At 33.3% G+C, this 18849-nt stretch overlaps 1 protein-coding gene across 1 annotated transcript; it reads right to left on the bottom strand.

Annotated features, from left to right (window-relative positions):
• Positions 1-1729: 1729 nt before the first annotated feature.
• LOC131656078 (protein phosphatase PP2A regulatory subunit A-like) lies at positions 1730-5622 on the bottom strand. Its single transcript, XM_058925856.1, has 9 exons — positions 5158-5622; positions 4663-4760; positions 3471-4499; positions 3185-3326; positions 2994-3074; positions 2756-2860; positions 2452-2634; positions 2283-2375; positions 1730-1972 (listed from the first exon to the last, which is right to left on the bottom strand). The coding sequence occupies exons 3-9, from the start codon at positions 3554-3556 to the stop codon at positions 1871-1873; spliced, it is 792 nt and encodes a 263-aa protein (XP_058781839.1). The 5' UTR covers positions 3557-4499; positions 4663-4760; positions 5158-5622; the 3' UTR covers positions 1730-1870.
• Positions 5623-18849: the final 13227 nt, after the last annotated feature.

The following is an 18849-nucleotide window of genomic DNA, read 5'->3' on the forward strand; positions in this document are numbered from 1 at the left end:
ATAGATAAGAAATCGGTGGTTATAATTTTATTCAATTATAAAAATATTTGAATTAACAATAAATTTTTTTTGTCTATAAAAATAATAAATATTATTTTTGTTTTGATATTATTTATAAAAGTATTTGAATCAATAGTAAACTTAGTCCCGTTTATAAAAAAAACTTTGTTTAAAAATATTTGAATCAACAATAAATTTTTTTATGTATATGAAAATATTTGAATCAATAATAAAATTTTAAATATTGATATTTTAGTGTTTTAAAGAGTAAAATTATGGATTTATATATTCTATTTATCTTGTTTGATATATTATTTATTTGCACTGTTACGTTTTATTTTTTTAAGTAATTACTTATTTAAAATAGTGGTGTGTTAAAAGATTTAGTTATTAATTTATTAAATAAAAAAATGAATATTATTTATTCATTTTAAGTAATAATTTAAACCCTCATTTATATTAATATTAACTAATAAATAAATAATTTAATTTTTTATAAATATTTTTAAAATTAATGATAGTTTAGTACTTTTATACTTAATCAAAACTTCTCTCTCCCTTATTTCTCTTATCTTTCTTTTATAACAAACAATACTTCAAATCTATTTAATTTCTTTCCCACTTCTCTCTTCCCATACTCTCTCTCTCACATAATTCTCTCTTCACAAGTTCTCTTTTGCACCAAACACACCCTTAGTGATGACAGTTTAAAAATTTTATTGAACACTTAAAACATACTTATAAATGTTAAATAATAAATAAATAAAAGTATAAGTATTAGAGCTTTTTTATATACAATAGCTCTTGTTGAAGAGTAACATGATTAAATTATATGTGCACTTTTAAAATGTTATCAGTATGCTTTTATAAATTCCTGGAACTAAAAGCAATGTTTGAGAAAAAATTCCTAGTAATAAGAGGCTAAGATAACACCAATCTTGTCGTAAGAAAACATAAAGAACGCACCAGTGATAGTAACAATTGATACCAAAGAACACACCAGCAGTGATAGTAACAATTGACACCAAAAACATATGAAAAACCAAAAACATATACAACACAGATATCACCACATTCAATTCTATGATAAGAAATTCTAAACACTGTTGCACAGACACACTCCCCACCACTACCTACGCCTTACTCACCAAAACTCACTTGCACCAGATTTAAAATTGTTTAAAATACCGAATCAAAAGACAACTCATGCCAGATCCTTATCAAACGATTACACTGATATCCCAACACTAAAATATATCTTTTTAACACTTCTACGATAATTTCTACTACCAATCTGCATTCAAGACGAATTTAGAGAGCTGATAAACACACCCACATTACACAACCGGTCAAAACTAAACCTACAAATTCACAACGAACATAACTTTGACAGTTCAAAGTTCCAACCAGCACATAATACCACTTGATCTAAGCTGACGACACCATGACTTAAAGCCACTATAAACAAACTGATGTGAAAGCACAACTTCATCGAAGAGCTGCAAAAAAACAACAACTTCACCGATTCATGATTGTTGCAGTCGACGAAATTGATTCAAGTGTTCTTGTTGGAAGTTTTAATTTTCATCAAAGCAATTGGCAGTAAGTGGAATAAAATATAAAAGAGAATGCATTAATCTCATTTTTAAAATGGAATAAAATTGCAACAACAACAACTGGTTTCCAACAATGCAAAATCAAATTTTAATTTATTTTATTTCTATATACAAAAGAACAGAGACGAACTGTATTTAGTTATCTTTATTTTTCAAACTTTCTGCAAACAGGCTTGTTGAGCCATTTAATTTATCCTGTAAGTAGAATGCCCTCTTCAGATTTAGACTCGCCTACCATGCCACTTCCAGGCATTTTAATATCTACAACATTTGTAGCTGAACCATAACTTGAATTCAGACTTATATACTCTGGTCATTACTTCATTTAAATACCAATTGATATCAAGATTTGATCCCTGCAACATATAGAATAAATACAAATATAGTTAATCATCAGAAAATGAAAAACGCAATAAAAGTTAAATAAAACAGTGATGTCATTCTGCAAGAGCATAAAACCAGTTCTGTAAATTACATAAAATCAGTTTCAAACAAATCAACTCAGTATTATGAAGTGAGCCACAAATAAAAATTGTGATCCAAACCCCACAAGTTTAAGCAAAAGCTATTTCAAAGCATTGGTTGAGAGGGTCCTTTTCCATAGTTTAAGCCTTAAGGTATAATGCTGATTAACATGAAGAAATTAAGTTCATATGGTAAAAATACTTGGGGAATAATATGCTGCATTGCCCACTCTGGTCCAAATTCTTCTGCTAAGCGTTTCACATTATTGGCAGCTGCATCACGGATTGAGTATACCTACAGCCACAACCAATATAGTTGAAGTCAATATGACGCCTTTAATGTAAATATAAAGTTAGGTATCTTCGCAAACCTTGTCCTTCAGCCATTGCATGCAAAGAGCTCCAAGCTTATCATCAAAAAAGCCTACACCCAACTGACTTGCTAACAATGGTATATATTTTATGATTGCAAGTCTAACTCTCCATTGCCGATCCTCAGCAAGCTCAACAATAGCTGGTAAAAGTGACTGAGATAAGAGATCAATACCAATAACCTGCAAGGAATACGTTCATATACATGACCTTAGCTTCAATAGAGGGAATGTATGAAAGGTAATAAAAAGCATTTGAGGTGTAAATTGCCAATCTCAAAGAATGTCAATTTTAAGCACAAACCTGGTTCACTTGATCAAGCTTGCTGATAATATTTAGCTTGACATCAGGAAACTCATCTTTCAAAAGAGAGAGGAAAATAGGGAGAAGTTGCTCAATTGTTGCATCCTGCAATAACCACAAAAATATATTAAAAGCAAGAACATGCATGCGTGCTCTCCTTCATTTGGGTTGATGCATTATCAAATATGTTAATTAATGCCAGTACAACCTATGTGCTTAGAGCCATAGAGTTTCATACCTTCCCTAAGACCGGTGCCATTCCCATTATAACCGAAGCCAATGCAGAGCGGACATGTTGAGATGAATCTGTCGATAACTCCTACAACAGGCACACTTGATCAGTGATTTACAATTTAATGTCTATAAACATCAAAAGTATCATAAAAATGTTAACCTGGGAGAATAGTGTTTTTTTATGGTAATCCATACCTTTACGCATGGCAGAATATGTTGAATGGCTAGTTCAGGACTTAATATGCGGGAGAACTTAGTCACTTTCCCAGCAGCAGCAATACGTACTTCCGCCTCATTATCGCGCAGCAGCCGAACATATGCAGGAACCAATTCCGTCCTAAAAATTCATCATCGTCATCATAATATACAGTTAATTAGAATCATAGAAACAAGTACTTTTAAAAGCATAACTACAATGTCATTGCTGTCAAATGATCAAATGACAGTATTCACAAAGTCTAAAAATTGCTAAACCCGTTACCTCGGAAATCTAGTCAATTCAGCCGAACAATATAAACTCTGAACAACCGATGACGAAGCAACTGAAGAAGAACTATACAACTGCATATCCTATATAAAATCTGCACTACCATCATAGTTTTCATTTTTGACATCTCTGCGACCTTAATACAAACAGCTACCGTGCATAAACCAATTTCCCTAGAATGCAAAGAGATCAGTTCGAATTAGAACAACTCATATGACGTTTTGAGTAAATAATGCAAATCAACATAACAAATATAGAAGATTGAAAAAAAATAAAAATACACACTAACATTTGTTTACATACTCCCTTGCGGTAACCCGGACACAAAACTCATAAACACTCAATATTCATTTACGATCAATTAATAGAATATGTAAGAGTAACTTATCTTTCGGTGGCGGTGACGACATTGTGATTCATGCGATAGTATTGAATTTTCTTGTCAGCGATGGTATTGTAACTCATGTCGTCTTCTGGTTTGTCGGTGGTGGTATTGTACACCAGGTTCAACAAATTCCAAATTGCCAATTCATATGAAGCTTCAAATAAATAGGTGTGTCTAAACCTTTGAGGAGTTATTCCATTTGAAAAGAAACTGGTGAAACAAATAGGTAATCAACACTAATAACAATTTAAATTGCTTTTAAGAGAAATCAATAGTAGCCTTATAAGAACGCCTTTCACCACCACCACCGCTGAATGTAGCCCGGTTCAGACGAAATACCCGATTTGTATTTGGCATCATAACACCGTTAAATTTCTACAACACTCAATATATTTGAAATAATCATCAGAAAATGAAAAACGCAATAAAAGTAAAATAAAACAGTGATGCCATTCTGCAAGAGCATAAAACCAGTTCTGTAAATTACATAAAATCAGTTTCAAACAAATCAACTCAGTATTATGAAGTGAGCCACAAATCTCAAAACAAAAATATTGAAAACTAATTTGTTTCGAAATAATCATCGGCGGCCACGGCGATCGAACTACGACGATAAACCCACTACATATAAACATAACCTGCCAAAAACATAAATCTTAAGTAAACCAAGTTATGTCCCTCAACAAATTATCAAACAATTTCGATTCACCATAAAATATATAGGCAGATCCTGAACACAATATGATCAGAAAACAAACATAATCATCTTTAGCATAATACAAAACCGTAGATTTAGGCTACCGTTGACTCGGTTTTCTATCGCTGCTCCTTCAAAGGCTAGCAAGACACTCTATACGCGTACGCCAACCATCAATTCTACCGTGACTGTAGAGGTAAATCTACAATCAAATAGAAATTAATAAATTAATCATTCCAAAGAACACATAAGAAGAAAAATTTAATGAATCATGGAATTAGAAGGCAATATTCACGAACACCTGAACAAAAAAAGCTGAAAAATGAAAGAAATAATGAGAGATCTAAAAAAAATGATTCAATCTTCATCGCTAAATATCAACAGCAAAAATCCAGATCTAAGAAGAACAGCTGCAAGTTTAACCAAAAACCAGGGGCCCTCTTCATCACTACTCTATTCATCACCATCCTTAACAACGAAAAAACCCATATATGTGAAAAGCTGAATAGCTTAACCACTACTCAGTAACACAAAAAAAAACAGATCTGAGAAGAAAATTGCAAATAGAAAATACAACATAAAAGTTTGCATCTTTTTACCTTATAATGTGAATCGTTGAAACTTTTTGTTGCGTTGATGACAATAAAGAGACATGACAGTGGCGGCGATTGTGGTGATAGTGGCGGCGGTTGTGGTGAAAGAGAAGGAGACGAAAGAAGAGGGTTTAGGGTTATGAACTTTGAAAGGTGGAGGTTGAGAGAATGCTGAGTGACAGCAGAGGAAGAGGGAGAAAGTCTCCAAGATTGCATTTGGGATTGTGATTGGAAAGCAACATTGGGAGTAAGGAAAACATGAAAAAGGGTGCAGATTGTGTTTAGAGGAGCAATTTTGCCTCTCCCGGTTAGGTTAGATCAGAAACATAAGGACAAATAGTACACAAGTTGACCAATAGAGAGAGCAAAAAAAGCAACTAACAGTTAGATCATAGCCAAAGTCAGAATTTAGTCACCAAAAGTATTATTTGGACACATTTTAACCCTAAAACTAATAGGTGGAATTTTTTAACAAAAGGGCAAGTTGGTATTAACCAGGTACTTGTATTTTCTTATTTTATAGATTGTGATATCAATTTTATTGTTTATTTGACCATCTCTCAACCTAATAAGAAAATACAATAGCATTAAGTTTTAAAAGCTTGTGTGAATAAAAAATATAATTTCTTTAGATTTTATTTTAATCAATGTTTATATATAGGAAGCATATCAAGTAGGGAAGTTGTTAGTATGAGAGATGAGATGATCAATTGACAACCATTAGATTAATATTAATAGATAAGATTAAATTGTGATTAAAGAGTGTATTCACACTCTATCAATAAATAAAATAGACAAAATGTTTCGTTCCATATTGATTCAAATGTTAAGCATTTTACATAACAAAAAAAATGTTAAGCATTTTAGAAACGTGCCAAATTTCATTATTTTTTCAAACCAATTTTATTTGTGCCAAAATGATCCATGTATTGAAAAAGGAGTAGTAAAAAAAAAAATTCCGATTCACCATAACAATAAGAAAGAATTAAAATAAAATTAACGGAGATATTAGAATGGAGACACCGACATAGAATAAAATTTCATTATATAAATAATAAATGTAGAGTAGAAAACACCGTCATTCATTAGAAATAAGACAAATTTCACCTAACCAATCGTTAGTTGGTTCAGTGGTGATTGACGCTGAACTTGGTAGGGAGGACCACGGTTCGATCCCCCGCAACTACGATCGGAAGGGGGCTGAAACCACTTGACATCTACAAGTAAATAGATTTTTAATAATTATCTTAACTAATAATTTTAATTTTCATTTGACATAATTTTCATTTGACATTGTGCAAAAAGAATACAAATATGAATCTTTGAATTAATGTTTATACTACATCAAAACATAAACCACTATAAAGAGGGTTATTCTTCTTTTTCTTCTTCTTCTTGATCTGATTTTTTTTCCAACAAAAAAATTTAGCAAACCTTTAAAATTATTTAAATATCATCCTCTTAGCATTTTTTGTTGCAAAATCATTAATAATTTGGTCATAATCAAGGTTTTTCAAAAAATTATTTTCAATTGAAATCATCGCAAAACTATTTAATCTATCTTATAGATCTCAAATATGATTTTAATAATTTTAATTTAGAAAAAATTCTTTCAACAGATGCAACACTAACACTGATAGGCATAATCCATATTATTGTATAAGTTATGCATGCATTAGAAAGACAATTAAAAGTCTTTAAAGAACTCAATATCATATAGCTTAATTTTGATTCAGATGTTAAAACTTCTATAATAACTTTCAATTCTTCAAACAAAATTTCACTATCAAGATCTATAGCTTAATCCAAATTTGACACGGTCAAAAGATTTCTAACCTATCAAATATCATTAGTTTAATTTTAGTGCCTCAATTAAATTCTTTATTTGCTAAAATTATGGATATATTAATTGATTTTATTCTACTCTATATTTTATTAATGGAAAGTTACATTATTTTATTAATTTTGACTTTGAATTGCCCCTATAGTTTTATTAGTCATTGTTTTCTTAAAAAAATTCTAAAGAATTTTTTTATAATAGAAAATTTTCTTTTAATATATAATATATGGGTAAAAAAAAATTTGGTGCCCCTAAAATCATGGGGCCCTGGACTCCCGCCCCGTGAGCCCATGCTCAAGGCCACCCCTATATATATATATATATATATAGGATCAAATGACACCAAGGTGTCAAAGTTTAATTCAAAACCAAAATCTCAACCGTTAAAAGAATTGATACTAAATAAAATAAAATCATAATAAAAAAATACATAGCATATTTTTCTCCTAAAAAATTAATAGGTCATTTAGTATCACCGTTAGATTAATTCTTTTAACGGTTGAGATTTGGTGTCATTTGATCATATCCCATATATATATATATATATATATATATATATATATATATATATATATATATATATATATATATATATATATATATATATATATATATATATATATATATATATATATATATATATATATATATATATATATTCACACGTGTGGAGATTTAAGAAAATTTCCATCTTTTGTTCAATTTTTGTATCATTTCCGCTCCTCTTCTAGGCGCTGTACAATGTAAAAAATGAATGAATTAGTTGAAGACATTGTTGGAAGGAATTGTTTATTTTGATAAAGATAATCAAGGGAATAACAGAGAGAATGGGAAAATCTCATTGTTTAGAGAAGTAGGAAAAATAAAGGTAAATAACACAAAGTAAGGAGAAACGATTTCAAATAAAGTTATTTATAGGAAACCCAAATAATTAGGAAGATTAATTGCACGAGGAGTTTAGAAGAGTTAAGTGACAGTTGGATAAATCAAGCCTACGCGATTGTTGCTCTTTCTTAGTCTAGGATATGGTTTTTTTTTTTTTTTATGGCAAATGCATTCAATTAGGAAGAGAAACCAGAAGAGATTACATCAGGGGAGGGAATAACTCCCAGCCAAGTCTTTGACCCTACTACATTTCCAATCCTAATCAAAGAGTGAGCATCTACATTGATACTTCTACTAATAAAAACAACAACAGAAACTACAAACTTTTTAAGAAAAAAGATACAGTCCTTTATCACCGGATCGATAACTGCATTTTCTCGAGTTCCATTAACACAATCAACCACGGATAAAGCATCTGAGTGGAAGACTACCCTTCGCAAATTCAGATTCGCGGCTTGCTGAATTCCCCACCTAAGAGCAAGAGCTTCTGCCACCTTTGGGCTGGCAACACTCTCCAGTTTGCTTGTTGCTGCCAGAACTACATCCCTCTTGCTGTCCTTGATCACGCAACCTAAAACAATGGAACCATTCGGGAAGCATCCTGCATCAGTAAAAACAGAGTGGAACTCATCAAAATTTTGGTTCCAATCCATCTCAGGCTCCGTTGTTCTCTTTCTATCCAGCACGGCAGACTTGGACTCCCACACTGCTTCCATTACTTCCTTTCCAATGCACCAAGGTTCCACACCTTTCTTTTCAAAAACCACTAGATTTCGCGCCTTCCAGATTTTCCAAAGTGTGATACAAATGATTCTGTCTACATCTTTCTCTTTTCCACCCAGCGTTTGTTTCAGCCAATTTATCACATCTTCTCCCTCTGGAATTCTAATGCTTGTCGGCAGAGCAAACCAAACCCGCTTAGCAAATTGGCAGTGGAGGAAAATATGGGAAGGGGATTCAAGGACTAAAGAACAGAAGGGACAAAGAGTTTCTAAGCAGCACCCTTTCTTTTGTAAATTGGTCTTGGTTGGGATTATGTCCTTACTAAGCCTCCAAATGAAATTCTGTACTCTTGGCAAAACGGGAACTTTCCAGATTTTTTTCCAGAAATTCTCACTCTGTTGATTTGACGAGCTTGCCTTCTTCGCCGCCTTCATCCTTTTGCATAGATGATACGCTGATTTAACGGGGAAATTCCCATTCACTTCCCTATGCCATATTAGCGAATCCGTGGAACTTCTAAGAGACAGCGGAATGCTAAGAACTTGTTTTGCTTCAGCTTGATCAAAGCATTGCAGCACTCTATCTCTATTCCAAGTGCACATATCAGAATCGATGAGGTTATCCACCGTTGCACTTCTGTCCAATCCTCTGACCAGCCCTAAAATTCGGTAGCCATTGCCATTAGGAACCCACTTATCCTCCCAAATTTTCACACTCCTCCCGTTCCCAATCCGCCACCGTGACCCTTCCAAGACCAACTCTTTTGAACTTTGCACACTTCGCCAAGCGTAGCTAGGGGAGAACCCCACTCCAGCCTCCTGCACTTTACAATTGGGGTAATAACGGCCCTTCCATACTTCACTCAGCAACGATGTTTCTTCCTTCATAAGTCTCCAGTAATGCTTGCCTAAGAGACTAGTATTGAAATCAGATATTCCTTTAAAGCCCATCCCCCCCATGCCTTTTGCTTTTGACATCCTCTCCCAGCTCATCCAGTGGATTTTTATTTCTCCATTTTTCGCTCCCCACCAAAACCTCGCTAGCATCCTCTCTATCTCCTCACAAACTCTAGTAGGAATCTTGTAGCAAGACATTATGTAACTAGGGATAGCTTGTGCCACCGCTTTGATTAACACTTCCTTGTCGGCCCTCGAGAGAAAACCTTCTTTCCACCCTTTCACTTTCTTCCAAATTCGCTCCACCAAAAGAGAGAAAACCTCCTTTTTGGATCTGCCCAAGACAACAGGCAGCCCCAAGTATCTCGATTGAGAAACCACCGTCTTTACTCCCATCCTATCATAGATTATTTGTTTGACCCCATCACGCACATTTCGACTGAAGGAGGCTTCGGATTTCTCAAGGTTCACCATTTGGCCAGAAGCTTGTTGATAGATTGAAAGAACATCCAGAATTTTCTCTGCTTCATTGATGTTAGCTCTTGAAAATAGAATACTATCGTCCGCGAAAAAAAGATGGGAGATCTTTGGGGCTCTTCTCGCAACATGAATCCCATGTAAGCTTCCTTCCGCAACTCCTTTCTTCAATAAACCGGACAGAACATCTGCACAAATAACAAACAGGTAAGGTGAGAGGGGGTCTCCTTGACGGAGACCCCTTTCTGGATAAAAAATTCTGCCGGGCTGCCCGTTGACAAAAACCTGAAACGACACCGTGGAGATGCATTTCTCAATCAGCGTAGTCAAGTTCCAAGAAATCCCATGGCTTCGAGGGCTCCCACTACAAATCTCCACTCCATTCTGTCATACGCTTTAGACATATCGAGTTTAACCGCCATTATCCCTTTCTTTCCTTTCGTTTTCTTTTTCATCCAATGAAAACATTCCATTGCGACCAAGGCATTGTCAGTGATGAGTCTTCCTTGGACGAAAGCGCTCTGTTCCTTATCAATAATGTTCGGCAGCACCATTTTCACCCTATTTGCTATTGTCTTCGAGACAAGTTTCATTACCACATTACATAGGCTAATTGGCCTAAAATCCTTTGGGGACGTTGGGTTCTTGCATTTCGGAATAAGAGCAATGAAGGTTCTGTTCATATCAGTCGGATCTTTATCACCATTCAGAATTTCCAGCACCATCCTCTTGACATCTTCCCCTACTATATGCCAGTACTTCTGAAAAAACAGCCCCGGCAGCCCATCGGGGTTATTAACTATACTAGTTTTATGTTTTACAATGCAATGATGACCATTATTCATAAACATTCATTACTAGTTCAATTGCATCATCTCAGTCTTCAGGTTAGTCGACTATATAGAATTTATTTATGCTAAAAACAACAAAAGTCTTTTATTGAAATTGGCACACATGCAAATTTTGAGTTAGTCATATGTTCCTTACACTATAACAAATAAAGTTTTTAATCTCAGATGTAAAATGTGTTTTATTTCGGTTAAAATAGTGAGGTAACGAAGGGCAACATAAAAATTTTCTACTTTAACACCTCGGTGATTATAAAATTGAGGGGTATAGTTATGTGCACACGGGTTCGAATCTTAACAGCTGCATTTTTATTATTTTCAAATCTAATGTATATTTTATCTCGGTTTATTAAAAAAATGAAGAGTATGATTATTATTTTTTTAAAGTTGTTACATTGATTATCCAGAATAGTACATTGTTTACCCAATATTACATTGTTTACACAGAATATTGAAATTAAAATAAAAGTCGAATTCCCTAGAGTTCAAGAAAAAATCAAATTCCCTCGAGATTTAGACTTTAGATCTTTGAATTATTGAATTTTGGGAAAGATCTTTTGTTGAATCTGATGAAAAAAGGGTAAGATAACTAATATCAAATATCAAATCATTTTTGTTTCAAATAAATATTTAAGAAAATAAACCTTAAACCTAGAAAATTTGCTGCTATTGCAATCTATCATAGAGAACTTTTATAGGCGTCTTTAGGTTTCAAGCACTTCATATGTTTCATTTAGGTTAGATTTTCAATATTCAACATGCTTTTATAACAGATGTTCTTAGGTTTCACACAAATCACTAATGACAGCATCTAGAGCATTGATAATTATTAAATGAACGACAAAGATTTGTTATGGCCGATGTATATAAGATAGAAAAAAGCGCTTAACTATCACCTCGATCATGACAAATCATCGAGGTGAATGCACAATTTTTTTAATTACATTATTTTCACAAAATATTAAAAATATATCGTATGCAACAAATTTTCGATGATATCAAGATTTAGATGTTAAAGGTTCCATGCAAGATGTTAGAGATCTGTTTCCAGGACCAATGAGAATTTTTATTTTCTGCACTTGCAATCCATCCCAGAGATATGTTGCAGCGGTGATAAATATTTCCTCTCTTTGAGGCGACTTCATATTATTAAGGATTAAGGTAAAATCTGTTTAACGAGTGTTTTTATAGTAAAATATGATTATTATATCCCTCGATTTAACTATAAAACCGAGGTAAATTATTATCTCATTTAAACTATCAACTCGATTTTGGATTAAAATTGAGGTGGATAATTCTTTTTTTTTAAATATTATATTGTTTACACAGAATATTAAGATAAAATGTTTCTAAAAATCTTTTCAATCTTTGTATAAGTTGAAATCCGCTTCTTTATTTAAGTTCCAACTTCTAAAATAATGATGTTTGAATGTATTTTGCATTCAAATTCACCACATTTAGTAGTCTGTTTGTTTGAAGAGTGAGAAGTACACAAATTTTTAAAAAAAGATTGATTTTATGCACTTTCAATCTATCAAATGAGCAAAAATACAACAACAACAACAACAACAACATCAACACTATTATGTGAAATAGATTGTAAGGGTAAAAAAAATATTTTGTTGTAGATAAAAAAACATTGAAGATTTTTCATGTCTTGCAATTCATCTCAAAGAATAATGCATGCGAGTTTGAGGCGACTTCTTATAAATAAGGATAAAGTTAAAATCTGTTTGACGAGTGTTTTTATAGTGAAATCTGATTATTTGACCACTCGATTACATCGAAAAACTGAATGATAAGTTCATTTAGTTTACACTTATAAATAAATAAAAACATAATCTGTAAAAGCTGAGACTCAAAGCGTGGTTTATTTTTCTCATCGATATTCTTAAAAATCGAAGAAATATGTTATTTTTATTATTATAATATATTTAATTGTTCATAAACTCTAGTTCTATTGATAAATTGGACACATTTACACATGTTCAAAATCAAAACATTGCAGTTGTGTGTTCATTTTAGGCAAGTATTTGTCCCTTCATATATAAACAAAAAAAATACATTTAAATATATCAAAAATTAATATACACTAACATATTTAAATTAATGGAAATATTTTATATACAAAGCACATGAAAATGTTTAACACAACAACACAATAAAATAACCATACAATTAAATAATTCATTCTTATTTAAATTGATCTGATGGCAAGTACAATTGTTTTTATAATTGATTTCAAATAATTTTAGACATGAGATAGATGTGCAAAACCCATAGTGGATTGGAAAGGTTTCACTGTGAGTCAGGAACTGAAACAGACAGAGCATCCACCTTTGATTGTTTTACTAGTTTTAGCAAAAGTCATTAGGCATTCCCACTATCTATTTCAAGACATCAACAGTTCCAAAAATCATATCATTTCAATTAGACCTTTGATAGCTTATCTAATCTCATACTGAATGCGTGCATGTTTTTCAACCACACACACAGCCATTGGATTCCACATTGTTCATGTCAGTTGATTGGAATCTTTTTCAAGATATGCACTCATCTCTGATTCACTTCACTGAATTCATGCATCAATCCAACCAAACACATCATGGAGAGACTGTTTTTTTTATTTGCATTCAAATGTTTGTTGTACGCTTACAAGGAGACCCACACCAGGTTTCCCATCATGGACAGTTTTTTTATTGATTTGCACCAAAATGTTCATCGTGTACAAACTAGGAGTACTACACCAAGTTAACGTTAATAGATCAAATGCATTATTGATATCTCAAATGTTGAGCACAAACGTAATTGAATAAGGACGATTAATGTAGGCTTAATTTTAAATATGAATGTGTGTAATTCAAAAGAGTAATACAGCGTGTCATGGTATGGCAAATTCATGTTTTTCCAAATATTTTCCATCTCTATGTATTGGTGTATAATAATAGCTAAGTTCCTTTTCTTTATTCACACATCTTTTTACCATTTTTATTAAATCAAAACTTCACTTTTTTTTACTCACCATCAACATTCTTATCTTCTTCAAATGTCTCTTTTGAGGGTCATCTCTTATTGTTAGGGTGTCTATTAAGACGAACAATATATTTGATATAATTCAAAGTTGAGTAATTAAAACTCAAACCTAAATCTAATTACGATTTGTTATCATACTAAGGTACAAGTTAATTGTATATAAATAAGTTTTTAATTTAGTTTATACAATTCAATTCAATAAGAGAATCGTTATTTGCTTTACTCTCTCTCTTCCTACCTTTACAGAAGTGTTTCGCGCACCAATAAATTGGTATCTAGAGCTCTGGTTAGATTCTTGACCGTGTTTTCAAGAATCACACGTCAGAGATTGAGTTTTCGGAATCGTGGGTTTTTCTTAATCTATTGTTGTGAAGATGAATGGTAACAAAAATTTGCCAAACTCCCTTCCAACTCTTGACGGCAAGAAGAAAACAGATGCAATCTTTATTTGGGTCTCATGAAACTCTAGAAGTGGTTACTAATGGCGTTTTTGCACTTGGTGAAGATGCAACCGACGCACAGAGATTCTCCCACAAGGATGCCAAGAAGAAGGATTACAAGGCGGTGTTTTACATCCAATCGGCGGTTGATGCGGCAAATTTCGATAGAATCTCATATGCTGAATCGACAAAGGAGGCATGAGATATTCTTGTCAAGTACTAAGAAGGAGGTGAGAAGGTTAAGGTTGTCAAGTTGCAAGCCTTGCAATGACAATATGAATTGTTGTCGATGGGAGAAGACGAAAAAGGTTGCAGACTATGTATCGAAGGTGCATGCAAAAACTCATCCATCTCTTGAAGGGTTGTGGTGAAACATTAACTAATAAGATGATAGTTGAGAAGGTAATGCGTACATTGACTTGTCACTTTGATCACATTATCGTAGTTATTCAACAATCCAACAATCCTCAAATCCTGAAATTGGAAGATTTGGTTAGTTCGTTGGAAGCACATGAGATTAGGATTGTCGAAAGGAAAGGAGTTCAAGACTCGATACAAGCACTGCAGGCTCAGGCATGGAAGGAGCATGCTGGTTCCAACAAGTTCAAAGGCAATGAAGACAAGACTCAGGGGAAAAAGTCTTGGTCGAACCCTCATAATCATCAGGTCGATGATAGGGATTTTGAATCCTCAAAAAGATAAGGAGAAAATTCCTATTAGAAAGACAAAGAAGAGAAAAAAGGTGTGCAGTGTTATAACTGTGAAAAGTGGGGTCACTTGGCCAAGCATTATTGGTACATGAAAGACAAGGGATGACAAAAGGCAAGGATGAAGGAGCGAACTTTGCACATCAAGATTCAGACGATTTTGATGATATGATGGTTATGGCTGCAGTTGTAGACAACCATGTCGAATCAAAGATCTGGTTCCTCGACTCTGGCTACTCGAATCATATGACTGGCCGAAAACAGTGGTTAGTAGATTTCGACGATTCAAAGAAGAGCAAGGTCAAACTTGTTGATAATAACTCATTGCAAGTATAATGTACTAGCAACATAGTTATTCAACGGAGTAACAGAGCAAATGCTTTTATCAAAGATGTACTTTATGTACCTGATATGAAGTAGAATCTACTAAGTGTTGGACAACTGTTCGAAAAAGGTTTTCTATTCGTCATGAAAGATGGAGTTTTAGAATTGTTCGACACCCAAAACAATTTAGTCTTAAATTATATGTTGTCGAAGAATTGGACATTTAAGACTATGATCAGTTCGACAGAGGTACAATTCTTGTAAACAATTGTCGACCACAAGGATAGTTGGTTGTGGCATTTGAGGTTTGGCTATCTAAATTTTAGGTCACTCAAATAGTTGATTACTCAAGATATGGTAAATGGTGTACCAAGTCTTGTGATGCCCGACAAATTTTGTGAAGGTTGTTTAATCGAAAAGCAGTCCATAAATTCCTTCGTTTTGACTATGCCAATGTGATCATCATGCATACTCGAAGTTGTATATTTAGATGTATGTGGACCATTCGAAGAACAAACCATTGGTGGAAAAGAGTATTTTGTTTCATATGTCGATGAATTTAGTCGAAAGCTTTGTATCTATGTGATCAAGAGGAAGGACGAAGTATTCGAAATCTTTAAGTGATTCAAAATACTTGTTGAAAACCAGAGTGAGAAGAAGATCAAAGTTCTGCTTACATATGCAGATATTCTAGTTGAAGCAGTTGTTGACATTCCTGACACAATCAAATCCGAAGAGGATGTGGCTGGTACAAGCCAAAGACCTCAAAGAACTAGAGTTCATCCAACAAGACTTCAAGACTATAAAGTGATTGGTGATGATGAAGTCACATCAGATAGAGAATTTGTTCACTTTGCTTTACTCGCAGGTGCTGAACCAATAGACTATAGTGAGGTTTTAAAGAATAAACACTATAATTCTATTATGTTCGAAGAGTTGCAAGCTATCCAAAGAAAGAACACATGAGAGTTAGTCAAATTTCCAACACACACAAAAGCTATCGAAGTGAAGTGGCTGTTTAAGTCGAAACACAATGTTGATGGGTCGATATAAGGACATAAGGTGAGATTGGTAGCTCGAAGATTTCTTCAGAGAGAAGGAATCGACTATTCTGAAGTATTTCCACCAGTATCAAGATTGGAGACTGTTTGAATAGGAGTAACCTTGGCATACAAACAAGGTTGGTCGACATTTCACTTAGATGTAAAATCACCATTTTGAATGGAAACTTAGACGAAGAGATCTATGTCACACAACCACTAGGGTTTGTGATTCAGGAGGAAGTGAGTAAGGTGTATAAGTTGCACAAAGCGCATTATGGCCTTAAGCAGGAACTTAGGGCATGAAACAAGAAGACCGACTCATACTTGGTCGAATTGGGATTTGTCATATGAAAATATGAGTATGGTATTTATGTTCAGGTTGTAGCACAAGATGTAACAATCATCTGCTTGTATGTTAATGACTTCTTGGTAACTGTAAATAATTTGAAAAACCTGTCGAAATTCAAATAGCTGATGAAGAGGGAATTTGAAATGTCGGATCTGAGAAACATGTCATATTTCCTAAGCATGGAATTTCAAATGCCGAGACAAGGTATGGTTCTACATCAAAGAAAGTATGTCAAAGAGATACTCAAGAGATTTAGGACAAAAGACTAGAATCATGCATCCTCACATGTCGAACTAAATTTGAAATTGGAGAAGCATGGAGAGAAAGACAAAGTCGATTTTACTTTGTTCAAACAAATTGTTGGATCTCTAAGGTATGTGTGTAATAGTCAACCTGGCATAGGTTTTACAATCGGATTAGTGAGCAGATGCATGAGTGAACCAAGGGTGTCACATATAAAGGCTGCAAGAAGAATCCTGAGATACTTAAAAGGATCGATAAACTTTGGAATTATATTTTGAAGAGACTCTGAAAGTAAAGAAGCTTAATTACTTGTTATTCATATTCTAATTTGTGTGGAGATAAAGAAGATCAAAGAAGCACGACTAGTTATTTATTTCAATTCTTTGGTGCCCCAATATCATGGTGCTCGAGAAAGTAACTTGTGGCGGAATTATCATCGTGTGAGGATGAATATATAGCACGATATTATGCTACATGTCAAGAAATTTGGATTAGATATGTGCTGGAAGAGATCGAGGTCGAAGTGAAGAAACCTCTAGATCTGCAGATCGACAACAAGTAAGCTATTAATCTTGCAAAGAATCCAGTTAAGCATGGAAGGAGTAAACATATCGAAGCTAGATTTCACTTCTTAAGGATTTGTTAGCTAGATTTCACTTATAAGGGGGTATGTTGAGATATTAGATATAATCCAAGTTGAGTAATCCAAGCTCATACCCAATTAGGATTTGTTAGCCTACTTAGGGTACAAGTTAATTGTATATAAATAGACATAGTTTATAATTCAGTTTATACAATTCAATTCAATAATATAATCCTTATTTATTTTATTCTCTCTATCTCTTCCTCTCCTCACAAAAGTGTCTCACACACTAACAAAGACACACGTGGTTGAGGGGTTATCGAAGAACTTAAAGTCTTCTTTTAATATGATCTTAGTTTGTCTATGTCCGACCTTGATCTAAACAGTATAGCATGCAAAGTGGCCAAGTTATATAAAATAAATCATATCTTCAAATCTCTGACATATAGATTATTTTTTTCCGCTCAAATTGTTTTCAAAAATAGCCTTCAAACCAATGTTCTAGCAATTTAAAATGATTTTAATTTTTTCGGTACTTACATGAATACTGTAACTTTCAACTTAAAAAATCAGTTTTGAAATATATAAAAGAAATTAATGAGTCGAGTCGCAGATTAGGTCGTTCTCTTTAAGACATTTCACGACAGTAACTTAAATTATGCAAGACACACTATCAACTACGACACCTCTAAGATAAAACATCTCAATTTTTAATAGTACGATTACTACTACATATTAGGTAATTGTTCTAGAAATACACCCTCTACGGTTAAAGACAACTCTAAGTAACTTCTCAAACAAGGGAAAATTCAAATAATTTTCTAATGAGAGTTAAATAATAGTGTTTTAACCACTGTAAAAAATTCTCAAACGAGGAGATGCTCAAATAATTCTTCAAAGAGAACTCTAGAAAATTCAACTAGTAGAAAGGAAATGGAAGAAGTTTCCGCTTCGACAATTCAAGAACGCAGAGTAAAGAGAATGGGGAAGGAAAAATCCAAAAGTAGTTTTTTTTTTGTTTTTTTGAATGAAACGTATGCATTTATTATATAATTAAGTAAGTTAGTCAAAGTATGTAATCTAAGCATTGCGAAACTTGATATTTCTCTTTTTTTTTCTTATATAATGTTGGAAACTAACTTTAATGTGTAGGCTAAGCAAGGTGGGGGACATAGAAGTAACACACTAACACACATAGTTTTATTAGAATGTGAGACTTAATATTTTTTTTCAAATTCACCGTCATATTGGAATTTAGACATGTTTCAACAATCCTACACTTGAGTTTAAAAAGAAATATTTTATAA

This window comes from Vicia villosa, linkage group LG3, assembly GCF_029867415.1.
Source record: "Vicia villosa cultivar HV-30 ecotype Madison, WI linkage group LG3, Vvil1.0, whole genome shotgun sequence".
Lineage (NCBI taxonomy): Eukaryota > Viridiplantae > Streptophyta > Magnoliopsida > Fabales > Fabaceae > Vicia > Vicia villosa.

Bases quoted from the DNA above. Each gene is read 5' to 3' on its own strand.
- LOC131656078 (XM_058925856.1), bottom strand. From the start codon at position 3,556: ATGCAGTTGTATAGTTCTTCTTCAGTTGCTTCGTCATCGGTTGTTCAG. The intron at 3,075-3,184 runs GTATGGATTACC...TGCCTGTTGTAG, and splicing joins ATATTCTGCCATGCGTAAAG to GAGTTATCGACAGATTCATC. The intron at 2,376-2,451 runs GTTTGCGAAGAT...TTGTGGCTGTAG, and splicing joins TGCAATGGCTGAAGGACAAG to GTATACTCAATCCGTGATGC.